Raw genomic sequence first — 23,551 nt, 5'->3', positions numbered from 1 at the left:
GTGATGGTACAGTGAACTAGAGTGTCAACACAACACCACAGTAGTGATGGTGACACAGTAGTGATGGTAGAGTGAACTAGAGTGTCAACACAACACCACAGTAATGATGGTGAGACAGTAGTGATGGTAGAGTGAACTAGAGTGTCAACACAACACCACAGTAGTGATGGTGACACAGTAGTGATGGTACAGTGAACTAGTGTCAACACAACACCACAATAGTGATGATGACACAGTAGTGATGGTACAATGAACTAGAGTGTCAACACAACACCACAGTAGTGATGGTGACACAGTAGTGATGGTACAGTGAACTAGAGTGTCAACACAACACCACAGTAGTGATGGTGACACAGTAGTGATGGTACAGTGAACTAGAGTGTCAACACAACACCACAGTAGTGATGGTGACACAGTAGTGATGGTACAGTGAACTAGTGTCAACACAACACCACAATAGTGATGATGACACAGTAGTGATGGTACAATGAACTAGAGTGTCAACACAACACCACAGTAGTGATGGTGACACAGTAGTGATGGTACAGTGAACTAGAGTGTCAACACAACACCACAGTAGTGATGGTGACACAGTAGTGATGGTACAGTGAACTAGAGTGTCAACACAACACCACAGTAGTGATGGTGACACAGTAGTGATGGTATGGTGAACTAGAGTGTCAACACAACACCACAGTCCACCACAGTCACCTCAGTAATGTCACTGTGGTTTACTGCTGCTCTCACCACATCCAGACCCTTCACAACTTTACCAAAGACATGGGGCCACTGGCGACCATCTGGGAGGTCCCTGGTGATGATGATGAACTGGGCACTCTGGTGACTCCCCAGCCACCATGGTGACCACACAGCACCAGCACTGCCTGACTTCTGGTACTGGTGATCATCCTGGTGAGACAACAGTGCTGCTCCTCCCTTACCATTATTATACTGGTAGTCTCCACCATACACATGCTCCCATGGTTCACCCTTGTTCCTCACCTTCAACAGTTTAGTGTTGAGGTAGGAGGAGCCTGAGTGTTGTCCAGTACACAACAACACAAACTGTCTGGTCAGTGTAGTGTTACCACTCAGCTGGATGTGCAGTCTGTTTGATCCAGCCAGTGATCCAGGCTGGGTCAGTGATCCAGGCTGGGGCAGTGATCCAGGCTGGGGCAGTGATCCAGGCTGGGTCAGTGATCCAGGCTGGGCCAGTGATCCAGGCCAGGCCAGGTCAAGAAATACCAGAGTGGAGGAGTGATCCAGCGTCTCCAACACCTCGCTCACCTACACAAACAAACATCATCACTCACTCTACATCTCACTTATTATTATTATTATCATTATTATAATATTACAGTGGTCCCTCGCTTTTCGTAGTTCTCGGCAATCATAAATTTCGCCAATCATAGGGGTATTTTCGTATAAACATGGACTCGCTTTTCATAGGTTGACTCGCGAATAGTAGTTCATCCAGGACGCTTACGCACGGTGTGAGCTGGGGAGGCCTCCCTACCCAGCCAGTCTGGCATTGTTTACCAGTGAGTGAAGGTCCCCTCAAGTGCTCCTACGAAATATTTCATAATATTCCACTCATTTTAGTGCTTGCAAGTACTAAATAAGCTACCATGGCTCCAAAGAAAGCTCCTAGTGCCAAGCCTGTGGTAAAGAAGGTGAGAAATATGTACAGTGACAAAGTCTTGTACCATTTTAGGGAAGTGTTAAAGAGACGCCAGAAACAGAGCTCTCTCCACAGTTACTTTGCGAGACAGGACTCCAGTGACTCTCAAGGTGGTCCTAGTGGCATTAAGAAACAGAGAAGAGAAGCAACCCCAGAGAAGCAATTGGTACCAGAGGTGTTGCTGGAAGGGGATTCCCCTTCCAAACTGTAAACAATCCAATCTCTCTCCTCCTCCAGTCTCCCATACACTAAGAAGAATCTCCAATAAAAGTAAGTGTTATGATGTTAATGTTTCATTCATCATTTCCCATTGTATTGTTTATGTACTACATGTATATTTCATGTAAAAAATATTTTTGTTTTAATACTTCTGAGTGTCAGAAACGGATTAATTGTATTTACATTATTTCTTATGGGGAAAATTGATTCGCAAATTGTAAATTTTGTTTATAGTAGCTCCTCCAGGAACGGATTAATTACGAAAAACGAGGGACCACTGTACGTTATTTTTATATTATTATAATTATTATTGACATTATTATTATTATTAGTAGTAGAAGTAGTAGTAGTAGTAGTATTACCTACTATAAATAATAATTCATAATTATTTATAATAGGTAATACATTTATTAAAATATCAATTCATTATCACCTATCATTATTATTATTATTATTATTATTATTGCTATTATTATTATCATTATTATTATTATTATTATTATTGCTATTATTATTATTATTATTATTATTATTATTATCATTATTATTATTGCTATTATTATTATTGCTATTATTATTATTATTATTATTATTATCAACATTATTATTATTATTATTATTGCTATTATTATTGCTATTATTATTATTATTATTATTATTATTATTATTATTATTATAAACAATCAATAATTATACATTATATAAAAAAAAAAAAAAAAAAAAAAAAATAGAAAAGCTAGATACAGCGATTGATAAACAAGGGTGGAGGGCGACCGTTCGTCATTGTAGGAGTGCCAGCAGTCACCGGCTCTTCAACACGCAAGTTATACTTTTGTATCAATCAAATCACATATTACTCGGGTAGATAATTTCCAGTAGATCCTTCATGTGTTAGCTCAAATCACCGACCAGTATGTTTTAAATAAGTGACCCACTGCTTAGATCATATACAAATATATGTACAAGGTATGTAAGTACATGTACAAGGTATACAAGTACATGTACAAGGTAAACAAGTACATGTACAAGGTATACAAGTACATGTAAAAGGTACACAAGTAAATGTACAAGGTAAACAAGTACATGTACAAGGTATACAAGTAAATGTACAATGTATACATGTACAAGGTATACAAGTGCATATTCAAGGTATACGAGTACATGTACAATGTATACAGACCACAGCTAACATGAATAACATACTACTATATACAAAGTCACTTGTTATGCTGAGCATTTCCTGCAAATTAGGTCAGTTTTGTCCCAGGATGCGACTCACACCAGTTCACTAACACCCTGGATGCGACTCACACTAGTCCACTAACACCCAGGAAGTGACCCACACCAGTCGACGAAAACCCAGGATGTGACCCACGCCAGTCGACTGACACCCAGGATGTGACCACACCAGTCATCTAACACCCAGGATGTAACCCACACAAATCGACTAACACGCAGGATGTGACCCACACCAGTCGACTAACACCCAGGATGCAACCCACACCAGTCAATTAACACCCAGGATGCGACCCACACAAATCGACTAACGCCCAGGATGCGAGCCACACCAGTCAACTAACACCCAGGATGCAATCCACACCAGTCCACTAACACGCAGGATGTGACCCACACCAGTCGACTAACACCCAGGATGCAACCCACACCAGTCAACTAACACCCAGGATGCGACCCATACCAGTCAACTAACACCCAGGATATGAGCCATACCAGACAACTAACACTGAGGATGCAACACACTCCAGTCCACTAATACCCAGGATGCGACCCAGACAAGTCCACTAACACCCAAGATGCAACCCACACCAGTAAACTAACACACAGGATGCAACACACACCAGTCCAGTAATACCAAGGATGCAACCCACACCAGTTCACTATCACCCAAGATGCGACTCACACCAGTCAACTAACACCCAAGATGCGCCCCACAGAAGTCAACTAACACCCAGGATGCGACCCACAACAGATCACTAACAACCAGGAAGTGACCAACACCAGACAACTAACACCCAGGATGCAACCCACACCAGTCAACTAACATAAGATCATAAGAAAGAACGAACACTGAATCAGCCCTACTGGCCCATGTGAGACAGGTCCAAGTCTCCTACCAGCTTAAGTCAATGCCCCAACCTAGTCAGGACAAGTGACATTTTGTTAAGGAAGGAACACAGCACCAGACCCAGCAGCACAAGCTAATCAGCTCCAACTCACACCCACCCACACCCACTAATGTATCTAACTAACCTATTTTTAAAACTACACAACATGTTAGTATGTATGACGGTACTTGGGAGTTTGTTCCACTCATCCACAACTCTATTACCAAACCAGTGCTTTTTTCCTATATCCTTCCTGAATCTGAATTTTTCCAACTTGAAACCATTGCTGCGAGTCCTGTCTTGGCTGGAATTTTTCAGCATGCTATTTGCTTCCCCTTCATTCACCTCCATTCATACACCTCCATCATATCCCCCCTAATTCTACGCCTTTCTAGAGAGTGCAGATTCAGGGCCTCAGTCTATCCTCATAGGGAAGATTTCTGATACATGGGATCAACTTTGTCATCATCTTTTTTACATTTTCCAGAGCATTTAAATCCATTCTGCAGTACAGTGACCAAAACTGTGCACCACAATCTAAATCAGGCCTAACCAAGGATATATAGAGTTGAAGAATAACCTGAGGATTCCTATTATTTATGTACCTCAATATGAAGCTGAGGATTCTGTTAGCTTTATTGCGAATGCTTATGCACTGTTGTCTTGGTTTCAGAATACTGCTAACCAGAAATCCCAAATCCTTGTATTAAGATCTACATTATTTACTTTATAAGTGGCATGGTTATTTTCCTGTCCAATGTTTAGAACTTTGCATTTGTCTATATTAAACTGCAACTGCTACATCTCCAACCACTGCATCAGTTTATTAAAATGTTCCTGGAGTGCTCTAATGTCCTCGTCAGAATGAATTCGATGGCCTATTTTGGTGTCATCGGCAAACTTGCTTATGTTGCTCTATATGCCCTCATCTATGTCGTTTATGTAGATTGTGAACAACAGGGGGCCCAACACTGACCCCTGTGGAACACCGCTCATGACACTTCCCCACCCTGACTTCTCCCCATTTATGCAAACTCTCTGTTGCCTATTTGTTAACCATGCCTCTATCCAAGAAAAAATTTCTCTTCCTATTCCATGTTCCTTAATTTTCCTCAATAGTCTCTGATGTGGGAGCCTGTCAAAAGCCTTACTGAAGTCCATATACACAATATCATATTTATTACCATGATCTACCTAATCTTATACCTTAGTGAAAATAGTTAATAAATTCGTAAGGCAGGAACACCCCTTTGTAAAACCATGCTGAGATTTGTTGATTAATTTATGCTTTTCAAGATGGCTATGAACTGCCTAGGCAATTACTGATTCCATAAATTCTCCCACTAAGGAAGTTAGGTGTATTGGTCTACAGTTCGAAGCTAAGGACCTATTACCTGCTTTGAAAACAGGTATCACATTTCCCATTTTCCACTTATTTGGCACCATGTCAGTTTGCAGTGATATGTTAAAAAGATTAGCCAGAGGTTTGCTAAGCTCCTCTTTACATTCCTTTAAAACCTTTGTGTACAGTTTAACAGGGCCTGGGCATTTGTTAGGTTTTAATTTATCTATTTGCCTAAGGACCATGTTACTTGTGACCCTAATCATGCATAGTTTATTATCGTCCTGTTCACATAATTAATTATTTCTGGAAAACTGCTAGTATCTCCCTGTGTAAAAACTGAGAGGAAGTATGTGTTAAAAATTCTACACATTTCCTTATCACTGTCTGTGAGCTGACCCGAGTAACTTTTGAGTGGGCCTATCTTGTCCCTGATCTTACTTCTGTATAACTATAAGAATCTTTTTGGGTTAGTCTTCGATTCTCTTGCAACTTTAACCTCATAATCTCTTTTTTGCTTTTCTTTTTCCCTTTTTTTATTTCTCTTTTTAACTGAATATATTGATTACTTAATTGTCCCTCTCCTCTTTTGATTTGCCTGTATATGCCTCTCTTTTGACCACTGAGACATTTTAATCTATTGTTCATCCAGTTAGGATTATTTTTCTTTGATCTGATTTCCCTATTTAGAAAATAAGTTGTCAGAGCAGCTGGAGCTATGCCCGGGAAAACGTCACATCAGCAGTCATCACCACCTACCCACAGTCAGGTGATGCAACCCACAACAGTCCACTAACAACCAGGATGCGACCAGCAGCAGTCAACTAACACCCAGGATGCGACCCACACTAGTCCACTGACAACCAGGATGCAACCAGGAGCAGTCAACTAACACCCAGGATGCAACCTACACAAGACCACTAACAACCAGGATGCAACCCACTCTAGCCCACTAACACCCAGGATCTGACCCACACAAGTCCAATAACACCCAGGATGTGACCCACACCAGTCTACTAATACCCAGGATACATGCACATCAGTGCACTAACACCCAGGATGTGACCCACACCAGACCAATAACACCCAGGATATGATCCACTCCAGTACACTAACACCCAGGATCTGACCCACAACAGTACACTCACACTCTTGATGTAACCCACACCAGTAGACTAACACCCATGATGTGACCCACACAAGTCCACTATCACCCAGGATGTAACCCAAACCAGTTCACTAACACCCAGGATGCGACCTACAACAGTCCACTAACACTCAGGATGAAACCCGCATCAGTCAACTAACACCCAGGATGTGACCCACGCCAGTCAACTAACACACAGGATGCAACCCACACCAGTCAACTAACAACCAGGATGCGAGCCACACCAGTCAACACCCAGGATGCAACCCTCACTGGTCCTCCAATATCCAGGATGCGACACAGACCTGTCCACTAACACCCAGGATGCAACCTGCACCAGTCAACTAATGCCCAGAATGCAATCCACACAAATCCACTAAAACCAAAAATGCAACCCACACCATTCGACTAACACCCAGGATGTGACCCACACCAGTCCACCAACACCCAGGATGTAACCCACACCAGTCAACTAACACCCAGGATGCGCCCACACCAGTCAACTAACACCCAGGATGCGACCCACACCAATCGAATAACACCCAGGATGTGACCCACACCAGTCGCTAATACCCAGGATGCAACCCACACCAGTCAACCAACACCCAGGATGCGAGCCACACCAGTCAACTAACACCCAAGATGCAACCCACAAAAGTCCACTAATACCCAGGATGTGACCCACACCAGTCTACTAACATCTAGGATGCAACCCACACCAGTCAACTAACACCCAGGATGCAATCCACACCAGTTGACTAGCACCCAGGATGTGACCAACACCAATCAAGTAACACCGAAGATGCGACTCACAGAAGCCAACTAGCACCCAGGATGTGACCCACAGCAGTCCACTAACAACCAGGATATGACCAACACCAGACAACTAACACCCAGGATGCAACCCACACCAGTCAACTAACATAAGAACATAAGAAAGAAGGAACACTGCAGCAGGCCTACTGGCCCATGTGAGGCAGGTCCAAGTCTCCTACTGGCTTAAGCCAATGCCCCAACCTAGTCAGGTCAAGTCACATTCATGTAAGGAAGGAACACGTCAATAGACCTAGTAGCACAAGCTAATCAGCTCTAACTGAGACCCACCCACATCCACTCACTTATGAATCTTAGCTTGTATGAGAAAACTTGGGAGTTTGTTCCACTCATCCACAACTCTATTACCAAACCAGTGCTTTCCTATATCCTTCCTGAATCTGAATTTTTCCAACTTAACCCTTTCAGGGTTTCGGCCGTTCTAGTATGGTTTACGCACCAAGGTTTTTGACGTATTAGTACACCTAAATTCTAGCGCCCTCAAATCTAGTGAGAGAAAGCTGGTAGGCCTACATATGAAAGAATGGGTCTATGTGGTCAGTGTGTGCAGTATAAAAAAAAAATCCTGCAGCACACAGTGCGTAATGAGAAAAAAAAAACTTTGATCATGTTTTTGGATTAAAACAGCGACTTTGCACTGTATTTTCATATGGTATTCATTGTTGTATTCTAGTTTTCCTGGTCTCATTGCATAGAATGTAAGACATATTACAGAAATTGAGATGATTTTGACTGGTTTTACAAAGAAAAGTACCTTGAAATTGAGCTCAAATTAGCAGAAATGTTTGATTTTTACCAAATTTCAAAAGTAAACAAATTATGCTATGCGTCCAATACACATCAACTGGTGAGTCTAATATTCTTTCAAAAGTGCACTGATATTATACCATTTCTACACTAATGCAGTAGTCTGCATTACGGTAAATCTTCTATTTTTTTTTTTTGAGAATAAAAATTCAAAGTGGAAAGCAAAAGAATGTAAGAGGGGCATGGGGACATGAATAATGAACAGAGGAAATGTTATTTTAGTGCCAGGAATGTCATTGTTGTTTATTCTGGACCCTATTCGGAAATTAGCGTCTTTTGAAATTTGTGCGAAATTAGCAAAATTGCTAAATTTTGACCACTGTATTGGATAGTTGAAATCAGTAAATGGGTGGTTTCTTGTACTCATTCGATAGAAAAAATGGAGTTCTAGCAAAATAGTTATGATTTTTGTTGACAAGTACACTGGAATTGGCCGAAAATAGGGCTCAAAATGGGTAAAATTGCTGATGCGTAAACATCGCCGAAACCGCTAACTTCACGAGAGCATAATTCTGTAAGTTTTTCATCAAATTTCATACTTTTGGTGTCATTATGATCGGGAAAAGATTCTCTATCTTTTCATAAGAAAAAATATTTTTTTTTTTTAAATTTGGCTGACCCTGAGAACAAGTCTCTGAGAAGGCCTGTCGACCCTGAAAGGGTTAAAACCATTGCTGCGAGTCCTGTCTAGGCTAGATATTTTCAGCATGCTAATTGCTTCCCCTTTATTTATTCCTGTCTTCCAGTCATACACCTCAATCATATCCTCCCTAATTCTATGCCTTTCTAGAGAGTGCAGATTCGGGGCCTTCAGTCTATCCTCACAGGGAAGATTTCTGTTACATAGGAACAACTTTGTCATCGTCTTTTGTATGTTTTCCAGAACATTTAAATCCATTCTGTAATACAGTGACCAAAAAGGTGCATCACAATCTAAATGAGGCCTAACCAAGGATATATAGAGTTGAAGAATAACCTGAGGACTTCTATTGTTTATATATCTTAATATGAAGCCAAGGATTCTGTTAGCGTTATTGCAAACACTTGTGCACTCTTGTCATGGTTTCAGATTACTGCTAACCAGAAATCCCAAATCCTTTTTGCAGTCAGTTGTATTAATATCTACATCATTTAGTTTATATGAGGCATGGTTATTTTCCTGTCCAATGTTTAGAACTTTGTGTTTGTCTATATTAAATTGCAACTGCCACTTCTCTGACCACTTCATCAGTCAATTCAAATCTTCCTGGAGTGCTCTAATGTCCTCGTCAGAATGAATTCAACGGCCTATTTTGGTGTCATTTGCAAACTTGCTTATGTCGCTCTTTATGCACTCATCTATGTCGTTTATGCAGATTGTGAACAACAGGGGGTCAACACTGACGCCTGTGCAACACTGCTCATGACACTTCCCCACATTGACTTCTCCCAATTTATGTAAACTCCCTGCTGCCTATTTCTTAACCATGCCTCTATCCAAGAAAAAATTTCTCCTCCTATTACATGTGCCTTACTTTTCCTCAATAGTCTCTGATGTGGCACTCTGTCAAAAGACTTACTGAAGTCCATATACACAATATCATATTTATTACCACGAGCTACCTCCTCAGATTATTTTTATTTTGTTTTATTAACACACTGGCCGATTCCCACCAAGGCAGGGTGGCCCGAAAAAGAAAAACTTTCACCATCATTCACTCCATCACTGTCTTGTCAGAAGGGTGCTTTGCACTACAGTTTTTAAACTGCAACATTAACACCCCTCCTTCAGAGTGCAGGCACTGTACTTCCCATCTCAAGGACTCAAGTCTGGCCTGCCGGTTTCCCTGAATCCCTTTATAAATGTTACTTTGCTCACACTCCAACAGCACGTCAAGTGTTAAAAACCATTTGTCTCCATTCACTCCCATCAAACACCCTCATGCTTGCACGCTGGAAGTCCAAGCCCCTAACACAAAACCTCCTTTACCCCCTCCCTTCAACCTTTCCTAGGCCGACCCCTACCCCGCCTTCCTTCCACTACAGACTGATACACTCTTGAAGTCATTCTGTTTCGCTCCATTCTCTCTACATTCCCAAACAACCTCAACAACCCTTCCTCAGCCCTCTGGACAACAGTTTTGGCAATCCCGCACCTCCTCCTAAATTCCAAACTACGAATTCTCTGCATTATATTCACACCACACATTGCCCTCAAACATGATATCTCCACTGCCTCTAGCCTTCTCCTCGCTGCAACATTCATCACCCATGCTTCACACCCTACATATAAGAGTGTTGGTAAAACTATACTCTCATACATTCCCCTCTTTGCATCCAAGGGCAAAGTTCTTTGTCTCCACAGACTCCTAAGTGCACCGCTCACCCTTTTCCCCTCATCAATTCTATGATTCACCTCATCTTTCATAGACCCATCCACTGACATGTCCACTCCCTAATATTTGAATACATTCACCTCCTCCATACTCTCTCCCTCCAATCTGATATCCAATCATTCATCACCTAATCTTTTTGTTATCCTCATAACCTTACTCTTTCCTGTATTCTCTTTCAATTTTCTTCTTTTACATACCCTACCAAATTCATCCACCAACCTCTGCAACTTCTCTTAAGAATCACCCAAGAGCACAGTGTCATCAGCAAAGAGCAACTGTGACAACTCCCACTTTATATGCGATTCTTTATCTTTTAACTCTACGCCTCTTGCCAAGACCCTCGCATTTACTTCTCTTACAACCCCATCTATAAATATATTGAACAACCATGGTGACATCACACATCCTTGTCTAAGGCCTACTTTTACTGGGAAATAATCTCCCTCTTTCCTACATACTCTAACTTGAGCCTCACTATCCTCGTAAAAACCCTTCACTGCTTTCAGTAACCTACCTCCTATACCATACACTTGCAACATCTGCCACATTGCCCCCCTATCCGCCCTGTCATACGCCTTTCCCAAATCCATAAATGCCACAAAAACCTCTTTAGCCTTATCTAAATACTGTTCACTTATATGTTTCACTGTAAACACCTGGTTCACACACCCCCTACCTTTCCTAAAGCCTCCTTGTTCATCTGCTATCCTATTCTCCATCTTACTCTTAATTCTTTCAATAATAACTCTACCATACACTTTATCAGGTATACTCAACAAACTTATCCCCTATAGTTTTTCCACTCTCTTTTGTCCCCTTTGCCTTTATACAAAGAAACTATGCATGCTCTCTGCTAATCCCTAGGTACCTTACCCTCTTCCATACATTTATTAAATAATAGCACCAACCACTCTAAAACTATATCTCCACCTGCTTTTAACATTTCTGTCTTTATCCCATCAATCCCAGCTGCCTTACCCACTTTCATTTTACATACTGCCTCACGAAATTCCCACACACTCACAACTGGCTCTTCCTCACTCCTACAAGATGTTATTCCTCCTTGCCCTATACATGAAATCACAGCTTCCCTATCTTCATCAACATTTAACAATTCCTCAAAATATTCCCTCCATCTTCCCAATACCTCTAAGTCTCCATTTAATAACTCTCCTCTCCTATTTTTAACTGACAAATCCATTTGTTCTCTAGGCTTCCTTAGCTTGTTAATCTCACTCCAAAAATTTTTTCTTATTTTCAACAAAATTTGTTGATAACATCTCACCCACTCTCTCATTTGCTCTCTTTTTACATTGCTTCACCACTCTCTTAACCTCTCTCTTTTTCTCCATATACTCTTCCCTCCTTGCATCACTTCTACTTTGTAAAAACTTCTCATATGCTAACTTTTTCTCCCTTACTACTCTCTTTACATCATCATTCCACCAATCGCTCCTCTTCCCTCCCGCACCCACTTTCCTGTAACCACAAACTTCTGCTGAACACTCTAACACTACATTTCTAAACCTACCCCATACCTCTTCAATCCCATTGCCTATGCTCTCATTAGCCCATCTATCCTCCAATGGCTGTTTATATCTTACCCTAACTGCCTCTCTTTTAGTTTATAAACCTTCACTTCTCTCTTCCCTGATGCTTCTATTCTCCTTGTATCCCATCTACCTTTTACTCTCATTGTAGCTACAACTAAAAAGTGATCTGATATATCTGTGGCCCCTCTATAAACACGTACATCCTGAAGTCTACTCAACAGTCTTTTATCTACCAATATATAATCCAACAAACTACTGTCATTTTGCCCTCCATCATATCTTGTATACTTATTAATCCTCTTTTTCTTAAAATATAACTAAACCCCTTTCTATACAAAGTTCAATCGAAGGGCTCCCATTAACATTTACACCTGGCACCCCAAACTTACATACCACACCCTCTCTAAAAGCTTCTCCTACTTTAGCACTCAGGTCCCCTACCACAATTACTCTCTCATTTGGTTCAAAGGTTCCTATACATTCTCTTAACATCTCCCAAAATATATCTCTCTCCTCTACATTCCTCTCTTCTCCAGGTGCATACAAGCTTATTATGACCCAATTTTCGCATCCAACCTTTACTTTAATCCACATAATCCTTGAATTTGCACATTCATATTCTCTTTTCTCTTTCCATAACTAATCCTTTAACATTATTGCTACCCCTTCCTTAGCTCTAACTCTCTCAGATACTCCAGATTTAATCCCATTTATTTCCCCCCACAGAAACTCCCCTACCCCCTTCAGCTTGGTTTCGTTTAGGGCCAGGACGTCCAATTTTTTTTCATTCATAACATCAGAAGGAGTATGGAAGAAGTGAATGTTTTCAAATACTTGGGAGTTGATGTGTCGGCAGATGGATTTATGAAGGATGAGGTTAATCATAGAATTGATGAGGGAAAAAAGGTGAGTGGTGTGTTGAGGTATATGTGGAGTCAAAAAACGTTATCTATGGAGGCAAAGAAGGGAATGTATGAAAGTATAGTAGTACCAACACTCTTATATGGGTGTGAAGCTTGGGTGGTAAATGCAGCAGGGAGGAGACAGTTGGAGGCAGTGGAGATGTCCTGTTTAAGGGCAATGTGTGGTGTAAATATTATGCAGAAAATTTGGAGTGTGGAAATTAGGAAAAGGTGTGGAGTTAATAAAAGTATTAGTCAGAGGGCAGAAGAGGGGTTGTTGAGGTGGTTTGGTCATTTAGAGAGAATGGATCAAAGTAGAATGACATGGAAAGCATATAAATCTATAGGGGAAGGAAGGCAGGGTAGGGGTCGTCCTCGAAAGGGTTGGAGAGAGGGGGTAAAGGAGGTTTTGTGGGCAAGGGGCTTGGACTTCCAGCAAGCGTGCGTGAGCATGTTAGATAGGAGTGAATGGAAACAAATGGTACTTGGGACCTGACGATCTGTTGGAGTGTGAGCAGGGTAATATTTAGTGAAGGGATTCAGGGAAACCAGTTATTTTCATATAGTCGGACTTGAGTCCTGGAAATGGGAAGTACAATGCCTGCACTTTAAAGGAGGGGTTTGGGATATTGGAAGTTTGGAGGGATATGTTGCGTATCTTTATATGTGTATGCTTCTAAACTGTTGTATTCTGAGCACCTCTGCAAAAACAGTGATAATGTGCGAGTGTGGTGGGAGTGTTGAATGATGATGAGAGTATTTTCTTTTTGGGGATTTTCTTTCTTTTTTGGGTCACCCTGCCTCGGTGGGAGACGGCCGACTTGTTGAAGAAAAAAAAAAACATCAGCAATCATCTGTTTCTTGTCATCCACACTACATCCACGCACATTCAAGCATCCCAGTTTTATAAAGTTTTTCTTCTTCTCTCTTTTAGTAAATGTTTACAGGAGAAGGGGTTACTAGCCCATTGCTTCTGGCATTTTAGTCGCCTCAAATACCTTAGTGAAAATAGATAATAAATTCGTGAGGCAGGAATACCCCTTTGTAAAATCATAATGAGATTTTTTGATTAATTTATGCTTTTCAAGATGGCTATGAACTGCCTCGGCAATTATTGATTTCATAAATTTTCCCACAATGGAGGTTAGGCGTATTGGTCTATAGTTCGAAGCTAAGGACATGTCACCTGCTTCAAAAATAGTTATCATATATGCCATTTTCCACTTATCTGGCACCACGCCAGTTTGTAGTGATATGTTGAAAAGATTGGCCAAAGGTTTGCCAAGCTGACTTAAGAAATCGTAATGACACGATTGCAAACAAACCATACCCCCGGCCGGGATTGAACCCACGGTCATAGAGTCTCAAAACTCTAGTGGCTAACGCGACGGGCTGGAGTTTTGAGACTCTATGACCGCGGGTTCAATCCCGGCCGGGGGTATGGTTTGCCAAGCTCCTCTTTACATTCCTTTAAAACCCTTGCGTTCAGTTTAACAGGGCCTGGGCATTTGTTAGGTTTTAATTTATCTAATTGCCTTAGGACAATGTCACTTGTGACCATAATCATGCATAGGTTATTATCATCCTGTTCGACATAATTTATTATTTCTGGAATACTGCTAGTATCTTCCTCTGTACAAACTGAGAGGAAGAATGTGTTAAAAATTCTACAAATTTTCTTATCACTGTTCGTGAGCTGACCCGAGTAACTTTCGAGTGGACCTATCTTGTCCCTTATCTTACTTCTGTATACATGAAAGAGTTCTTTTGGGTTAATCTTTGATTCTCTTGCAACTCTAACCTCATAATCTCTTTTTGCTTTTCTTATTCCTTTTTTTATTTCTCTTTTTCACTGATTATATTGATTTCTTAATTGTCCCTATTATCTTTTGATTTGCCTGTATATGCCTCTCTTTTGACCATTCAGATGTTTTAACCCTTTCAGGGTCCAAGGCCAAAATCTGAAGTCACGCACCAGTGTCCAAGAAATTTTGAAAAAAAAAAAAAAAATTTTTCTTACAGAATTAAAGAGCATATTTTTGTGAAGGTAATAAAACAAAAAAAAATTAGAATCTGATCAGTACTTACCGAGATACAGTGCCAAGAAGTTTATAGAAAATGATGTGGTGGCGGCAACATCGACGAATTCCACATACGCGTATTATATTATTTTGTTGTTTTAGTTGTTTTTTCTTTTCTTTTCCAATTTTTTTCTATTCCTACTAACATTTGGGGCCTGAGAGACCAATACTGTATATAATTGATATATATATACTCACTGTATTGAACACAATAACCGCACTAAAGTTATTATCATATTATTGTTTACCACTGTTGTTTATTACAATAAACATGCACAAATATTGTATAATACTAATGTTCTATCATTTTTTATTATTAACACACTGGCCGATTCCCACCAAGGCAGGGTGGCCCGAAAAAGAAAAACTTTCACCTTCATTCACTCCATCACTGTCTTGCCAGAAGGGTGCTTTACACTACAGTTTTTAAACTGCAACATTAACACCCCTCCTTCAGAGTGCAGGCACTGTACTTCCCATCTCCAGGACTCAAGTCCGGCCTGCCGGTTTCCCTGAATCCCTTCATAAATGTTACTTTGCTCACACTCCAACAGCACGTCAAGTATTAAAAACCATTTGTCTCCATTCACTCCTATCAAACACGCTCACGCATGCCTGCTGGAAGTCCAAGCCCCTCGCACACAAAACCTCCTTTACCCCCTCCCTCCAACCCTTCCTAGGCCGACCCCTACCCCGCCTTCCTTCCACTACAGACTGATACACTCTTGAAGTTATTCTGTTTCGCTCCATTCTCTCTACATGTCCGAACCACCTCAACAACCCTTCCTCAGCCCTCTGGACAACAGTTTTGGTAATCCCGCACCTCCTCCTAACTTCCAAACTACGAATTCTCTGCATTATATTCACACCACACATTGTCTTGCATTTCATTACGGTGAATGGTTGTCAACAATGTGACATCTCGTTTGTCATGCCACCGTAATGCCATGATGTCATTGGCAGTAAACACCTGCACGTCATCACCACGAACACCTGCGTTGAGCCTGGGCATATGTTTACGATTAGAACGCACTGTGCCACACACATCTGTCTTGTTCACTCGCATGAAATCACTGAGTAATGGGCTTGTGTACCAGTTATCGGTATATAATGTATGGCCCTTACCAAGATAAGGTGCCATCATGTTTCTCACTACGTCACCTGAGATACCCAATTACATCTTGGTATCTTTCAATGTTTTACTACCTGTGTATACAACAATATCCAACACCAGGCCACTGTCACAATCACAGAGTACAAACAATTTTATACCAAAGCGGTTCCTCTTGCTCGGTATATACTGCTTGAATGACAGTCTACCTTTGAACAAAATCAAAGACTCGTCAATTACAAGATTCTTGAATGGATAAAAGTATATCCTGAACTTTTGTTTGAGATACATGAAAACATTTCTAATCTTGTATAACCTGTCACTTCTGTCAGGCCTGGTTTTGTCAGAGAAGTGCAACATACGTAACAGTAAGATAAACCTGTTCACTGGTATTATTTCACTGAAGGATGGGGTACAAATTAGCCAATCTGTGGACCAGTATGCTTTTATATTATGCTTATAGACGTGAGGCATAAGCATTATTGTTGCAAAAAGCAAATACATTTCTGCAACAGTCGTCTCTTTCCACCTGTGTAGTCTTGACTGTGGTGATAAGATCGTATTTGCCATGGTGTACTGAAAATACTTATTACTTTCCCTGGCAATAATTTCCATCAATGGCTTTTCAAAGAATAATTCAAAGAATTCCAGTTCATTGGCCGTGGTTCCAAGGGGACAGGTAGGTAGAATTCCACTTTGAGAGTCATCAAAGTGGTGAGGGCTGGGAACAAAATTGGGATTTTGCTGCCAATCCCAGATACGGTTTGCTGGTGGATACTGGACATCATAGGCTTGTTGTACGGGTGGTTGTGGTTGTGGCGGGCTGGTGGCTGACGCTCCACTTTGTCCTTGAACTGACGAGTCAGCAGCGTGGGTCCCCGCGTGGCACAGTGAGTCATGCATGGCGATGCCACTACCACCACCAGCACCACTAACACCATCCACTGATACCTGTGGCCCATCCATGCCAAGTGTAGCCACATCATCCTCACTATCACTACCTAAAACGGGTGTAGGGCCACGGGATGTACTCCGGGATGTACTCCGGGATGTACTCCGGGATGTACTCCATCCCCTGGGCACAGCATAGGGTACACTACCCGAGCGCATACGGCGGCGAACATACCGATGCTTCACTGGTGAATATGTTTCCTCACTATCACTACTCGAATGATCGTCGAGCGCAACAAAATCACAATCCACGTCAGAATCATCGTCATTACTGAAGTCAGAGGCCTGGCCACGGGAAAATATTAGTTTTCTCTTACGTTTAGGAACACCCGACCATGAGTCACGAGTGCCCACACCAGAGGTAGAAGGTCGAGGATCGTCGGGGTTTTCTGCACTATTATTGATAACCTGGTCATTATTTTCGGTCACTAACTTATCAAAGCCGTAGAATTTGTCTTCATTTCCACTTCCATCAGTGTCAGAACTATCAGACAGGAAGAGAAGACTCCCAATTTTCCGGGGAGTGAGAGCTGACTTGCGACGAGGCATGGTGAACAAGGGTGAATGAGCCGGCGTTCCCACAATGCTATGCAGGCGCCTAGATTTTTGTTTATGGTGCACACCCACGGCGCAGACCCATTCTCTCACATGTAGGCCTATGAGCGCTTTCGCGCTAAATTTGACGGCGCTAGAATTTTGGCATAGATCTATGGTTTGGACACTCACCGAAAAGCCATAGATCTACGTGACGGACCCTGAAAGGGTTAATCTATTGTTCATCCATTAGGATCATTTTTCTTTCATCTGATTTCACTATTTAGAAAATAAGTTGTCCGAGCAGCTGGACCTATACCATGGAAAATGTCATATCGGCAGTCATCAACTCCTACCTGACCCACAGTCAGGTGATGCAACCCACAACAGTCCCCTAACATCCAGAATGCGACCAAGAGCAGTTAACTAACACCCAGGATGTGACCAACAGCAGTCAACTAACACCCAGGATGCTACCCACACCAATCTATAAACACCCAGGATGCGACCACACAAATCCACTAAAACCCAAGATGGGACCCACACCAGTCAACTAACACACTGGTGTGGGTCGCACACCAGTCTACTAACACCCAGTATGTGACCTACACAAGTCCACTTATACCCAGGATGCAACCCACACTAGTTCACTAACACCCAGGATGCAAATCACACAAGACCACTAACACCCAGGATGAGACAAACATCAGTCTGCTAACAGACAGGATGTGACCCACAGCAGTCCACTAATAGCCTGGAGGCATCCCACAGCAGTCCACTAACACCCAGGATGCAACCCACAAAGTCAACACCGAGGACGCGACCCACACCAGTCGACTACCACCCAGGACGCAACCCACAGCAGTCCACTAACACACAGGATGCAACCCTCACCAGCCCACCAACATCCAGGGTGCAACGCACACCAGTCCGCTAACACTCAGGATGCAACCCGCACTAGCCCACTAACACCCAGGATGTGACCAATACAGGGCAACTAACACCCAGGATGTGAGACACACCAGCCCGCTAACAGCCAGGATGCAACTCACACCAGTCCACTAATACAAGGATATGACCCACAGCAGTCCACTAACACCCAGGATGCAACCCACACCAGCCCACTAACAATCAGGATGCAACTCACACCAGTCCACTAATACCCAGGATGAGACCCACAGCAGTCCACTTACACCCAGGATGTAACCCACATCACTCGACTGTTGCAACCCCTGAATGGGTTGCAATGATTATTATGTATATATATAATTATTACCTTTTCATATAATTTTATATTGCTTGTATTTGTGATAATAGCTAAATCGTAAATGTATTGCTTTATATTGTTATTTGACTTAGCTTCCTTTGGTTAGGTAGGATGTAACATATGTGCTCAGTTCAAGTCTTGATTGTCTAACTACTGTAATTATCGCTCTTTGCTCGTTAGACTGCCGGCTTCTGTTTCTCAGCTGCAGCTGTCCACGGTGCTATAACGTGATCGAGGGGGGGGTGTCCTCAAATCACCTGAAGAATTCAGTCTGGTCTAGACTCGCTGGGTGGTTGGACATATTCCAGACAAAGTGCCTAAATCTCCCTTATAGGCCCTTGTTGGAAGACCGTCTCTAGCTTTCTTGTAGTTTCCGTTCACAGAACATTGTATAGACTTAGTGATTTTCGACGTTGTACTGAGGTTGTGTGTCGCTTAGACACTCTGAGCAACTCAGGTCCTGAGCTGTAGCTTCTGGCCTAACTTGTACTGGTATCTGTGTATTATCACAGTCGGGGATTTAATTATGCTGAACTTAGATTCGGTGGTATGGCAGATGTGTGACTTTTGTGGAGGATCTGCTGATGGTCCCTACTTAGTGTCGTTATATTATCTCCTTGTTCCTGATTCTGTGTCGCAGTTGCTTGTTATATTGCTATTGGGCTTAGCATTCTTTTTATTGTTCAAGCAGACTGTTCTGATTGCCAGTTGATCAAGAAGTTAGCTTATTTGAGGACTTTGTCAGTCACTTGTTTAAGTCTAGTCGTGTTGTGAGACATAGCGAACTACTTAGAGCACTTACATACATACACACTTGTACATATTTGTATTTTTATTATTATCACACCGGCCGATTCCCACCAAGGCAGGGTGGCCCGAAAAAGAAAAACTTTCACCATCATTCACTCCATCACTGTCTTGCCAGAAGGGTGCTTTACACTACAGTTTTTAAACTGCAACATTAACACCCCTCCTTCAGAGTGCAGGCACTGTACTTCCCATCTCCAGGACTCAAGTCCGGCCTGCCGGTTTCCCTGAATCCCTTCATAAATGTTACTTTGCTCACACTCCAACAGCACGTCAAGTATTAAAAACCATTTGTCTCCATTCACTCCTATCAAACACGCTCACGCATGCCTGCTGGAAGTCCAAGCCCCTCGCACACAAAACCTCCTTTACCCCCTCCCTCCAACCCTTCCTAGGCCGACCCCTACCCCGCCTTCCTTCCACTACAGACTGATACACTCTTGAAGTCATTCTGTTTCGCTCCATTCTCTCTACATGTCCGAACCACCTCAACAACCCTTCCTCAGCCCTCTGGACAACAGTTTTGGTAATCCCGCACCTCCTCCTAACTTCCAAACTACGAATTCTCTGCATTATATTCACACCACACATTGCCCTCAGACATGACATCTCCACTGCCTCCAGCCTTCTCCTCGCTGCAACATTCATCACCCACGCTTCACACCCATATAAGAGCGTTGGTAAAACTATACTCTCATACATTCCCCTCTTATTAAATGTTAATGTACCAGACGGTACTTAAGAATTATAAATGTGATATGTGCTTTCAGCACAATAATATTGTACTCGAGAGAAGTGATATTATTTTGATTACTGTGATTAATTTAATTTAATTTAATTTGATAATATACCTCTAAACTTAATAAATTTATTAGATTTTAATTTCTCTAGTTAGTAGCCTACCAGTTGTAATCCTGAAGCACTATTGAATCATACTGAATTCTAATGGATAATTGGACAAGGATACTGACTATTTGTTACGAAAACCCAGTAACAGGCTGGATGCTAGAAGGGCAGTCCTTTCTAGTATTCACTGGAGATCTCTAAGCTTTTAGAATCGCATTTTTTGTAACAAATGGGGGCCTGTCCGGGATACTCTTGATCCAAGGTGTTGGAGAAATTGTCCAGTTTGACATACTAGTAACTCTATGATCAAACACTTTGAGTACTTTCCTAATCTGAAGACTTTGAGTTTAGTCTTATACAACATACCAGGTGGATGTATGTACTTGACTGAGTCTCTTGATCCAAGGAGATGGAAATATTGTTTATGAGTTCTAGCTCTAAGACAACCAACACTAAAATTCCTATCAGGATTATAGTTTCCCATAATCACTCTCTCGTAGTACACTTATTTTCGTGATGAATGCCAAAGTGAAACAGTTAATTGATACTCTGACTTTGTCTGAGTTGAGTACATTAAAACTTCAGACATGTTGGCAAGTAGCCAAATACCTTGGTGTGGCGTATAACAGGAATTACACCGCAGAAACTGTCAGAGCGTTAATTAAAGATATATTGTTTCCTGCTCATACAGAGATGTCTGATTATGATTCAGATTCAGAAAGCCTAGTGTCACAATTAGGAAGTATGACTCTATTTGATGAAGAAGAAAGAGCAACTAAGGCAGAAGTGAGCCTAGTGTCTGAGCCTAGTGTAGCTCAGTTCTTGCTCACGCCTTCCCTCCTAACTGTTAGCTTGACGCAGCCGCATACTAGTACAGTGTATGCTACACCTGTATCTATTTATCCTAGACCAGATCTAGACTCTCTAGAGACGCCTGAACGAGGTGCCCGACCTAAGGACAGTCCAGAAAGACATGTTAATTTCCCTACTCCTCCATTACCCACTGGTCCTATCTCTCAGGAACAGTTTGAGAGGTTAGAACGTCTCATTATGTTGCAGACTGCACAAATAGAGGCACAGAGGAAATTGAATGAAGAAGATTTCCAAAGAGAAAATGTTCGTCTTGGAAGACGACAGACTGATAGATCACAGGGCCCATTTAATGTGCAGAAAGCTGCATCTATGGTTCCTAAGTTTTTTGAGAGTGACTTAGACACCTATTTTGATGTGTCTGAGAACCAGGTACGTGCTATGAACTGGCCACGTAAGCACTGGGCTACTTTGTTGCACACAGCTTTGACAGGAAGAGCTCAAACTTGTACTGCTGCTTTACCATTTGCCAAGTACATTAGTTATGACCCTGTCAAGCAAACTGTTCTAAAGACATATAACTTGTTATCTGTAAGTTATCAAAACGCATTTCGTACGTTACAACGACGACAAGATCAAACTTGTGTAGAGTTTGCTTGTGAGAAAAAAGTTGCATTTGAGAGGAGGTGTAGGTCTGCCAAGTGCAACAACTACAACAGCCTTGTTCAGTTGTTACTACACGAAGAGTTTAACAACTGTATGTCGGCTGATATACAAGAATATCTGATCGATCATATTACCTCGGATATTCTGGAAACTGCAGCATTAGCAGACAATTACAAGATTTCTCACAAACTTGTACATACTAAAACGCAGAGAAACAAGGTAACTAAAAATTGTCCTAGAAGTTGGCAACCTAAATCAGCTGCTCATTGCCGGCCTGATGTACCTGCTACTGTAACTTCTTGTACCTTTACCAGGAAAACTCACAATCCTGAATCTGTCTCTGTGGCTAGACAAAAATCTGATATCGAGAAGAAGAAAGTTAAATGTACCTATTGTAACAGAAAAGGACATGCTAGAGAGTATTGTTATAAGTTAGAAAGAGATACGAGAAGCAGTTGTACGGCTGGCGCCCCCACACGAGTCGTATCTTCTTCCAAGCAACAAAGGCACCAAAATCCTAGTAATACCTCTGAACCTACTGTTTAGATAATATTACTCAAAACAGATGACTAGCATCAGAAAGTGTATCTGACGAAAAGATTCGTTCAGTGATGAGTCCTTACTTTTCGAGAGGTAAAGTAGGATTTGACGAATCACATCTAACTGAGATAATTACTTTCAGAGACACTGGCAGTTATCTCACGTTATTAAGAGAAGATGTACTGCCCATAACTGATGATACCTATTGCAAGACAGATGTATTGTTAGAAGCCTATGGAGGGGCTGTTATAAAAGTACCTCTTCACAAAATATACATTGAAACAAGCTATTATACTGGTTATATTTCAGTGGGTATATCCAGTGGTGTATTTCCCATCAGGTCAGTGGACTTGTTGATAGGGAACGATATCCTTCATGCTAGTATATGTAAAGAACCACTTGTGATTGATAATAACACTGATGATAATTATGCCATTGAAGCTTGTAGAGAGAAGCCTATTTTATTTCCTCTCAGCGCAATTACTAGAGCTATGTCAAAGATACAACAACCATCCTTGTCTCCTGTTGAGTTAGTGGATGACAATAATTGGGGCTTGAATATGTTGTTTAGTAATGCTCTGCATCCAGGATCATTAACACTGACTCCACCCAGTCATCAACCTAGTCAGGACACAACTGACGTTAAATTTCTAACTCATGATGATTTAATCAAGGATCAGTTTGTTGATCAGTCACTGGAAAGACTGAGAGATATAGCAGTTACTGAGAGTGAATCAAAGGATCTCGATAATTGTTACTATTATAGCAATGGTGTACTGATGGAGAAAAAAACATGCAAGTTGTCAGCTGATAGTGTTTCCACCACAGTCAAGCATCTCGTAGTGTTACCAGTTACATTTCGTGAACAAGCCATTGATTTTGCTCACAATAGTCCCATAGGAGGACATTTGGGTGTCAAGAAGACACTCGGTAAACTGGTAAAACATTTTACTTG

At 41.6% G+C, this 23,551-nt stretch overlaps 1 protein-coding gene across 1 annotated transcript in view; it reads right to left on the bottom strand.

Moving 5' to 3' along the window:
- Window positions 1-12: 12 nt before the first annotated feature.
- LOC128684662 (uncharacterized) overlaps window positions 13-23,551 on the bottom strand; it is a 180,293-nt gene continuing 156,754 nt past the window's right edge. Inside the window, exon 6 of the mRNA XM_070080407.1 lies at window positions 13-1,287. Within this exon, the coding sequence (XP_069936508.1) occupies window positions 673-1,287 (615 nt within the window). The 3' untranslated portion in view covers window positions 13-672. The remainder of the gene's footprint in view (window positions 1,288-23,551) is intronic.

Source organism: Cherax quadricarinatus, unplaced genomic scaffold (genome assembly GCF_038502225.1).
Source record: "Cherax quadricarinatus isolate ZL_2023a unplaced genomic scaffold, ASM3850222v1 Contig411, whole genome shotgun sequence".
NCBI lineage: Eukaryota > Metazoa > Arthropoda > Malacostraca > Decapoda > Parastacidae > Cherax > Cherax quadricarinatus.
The sequence above is the reverse complement of the archived record's forward strand: the minus strand, read 5'-3'. Positions and strand labels throughout refer to the sequence as shown.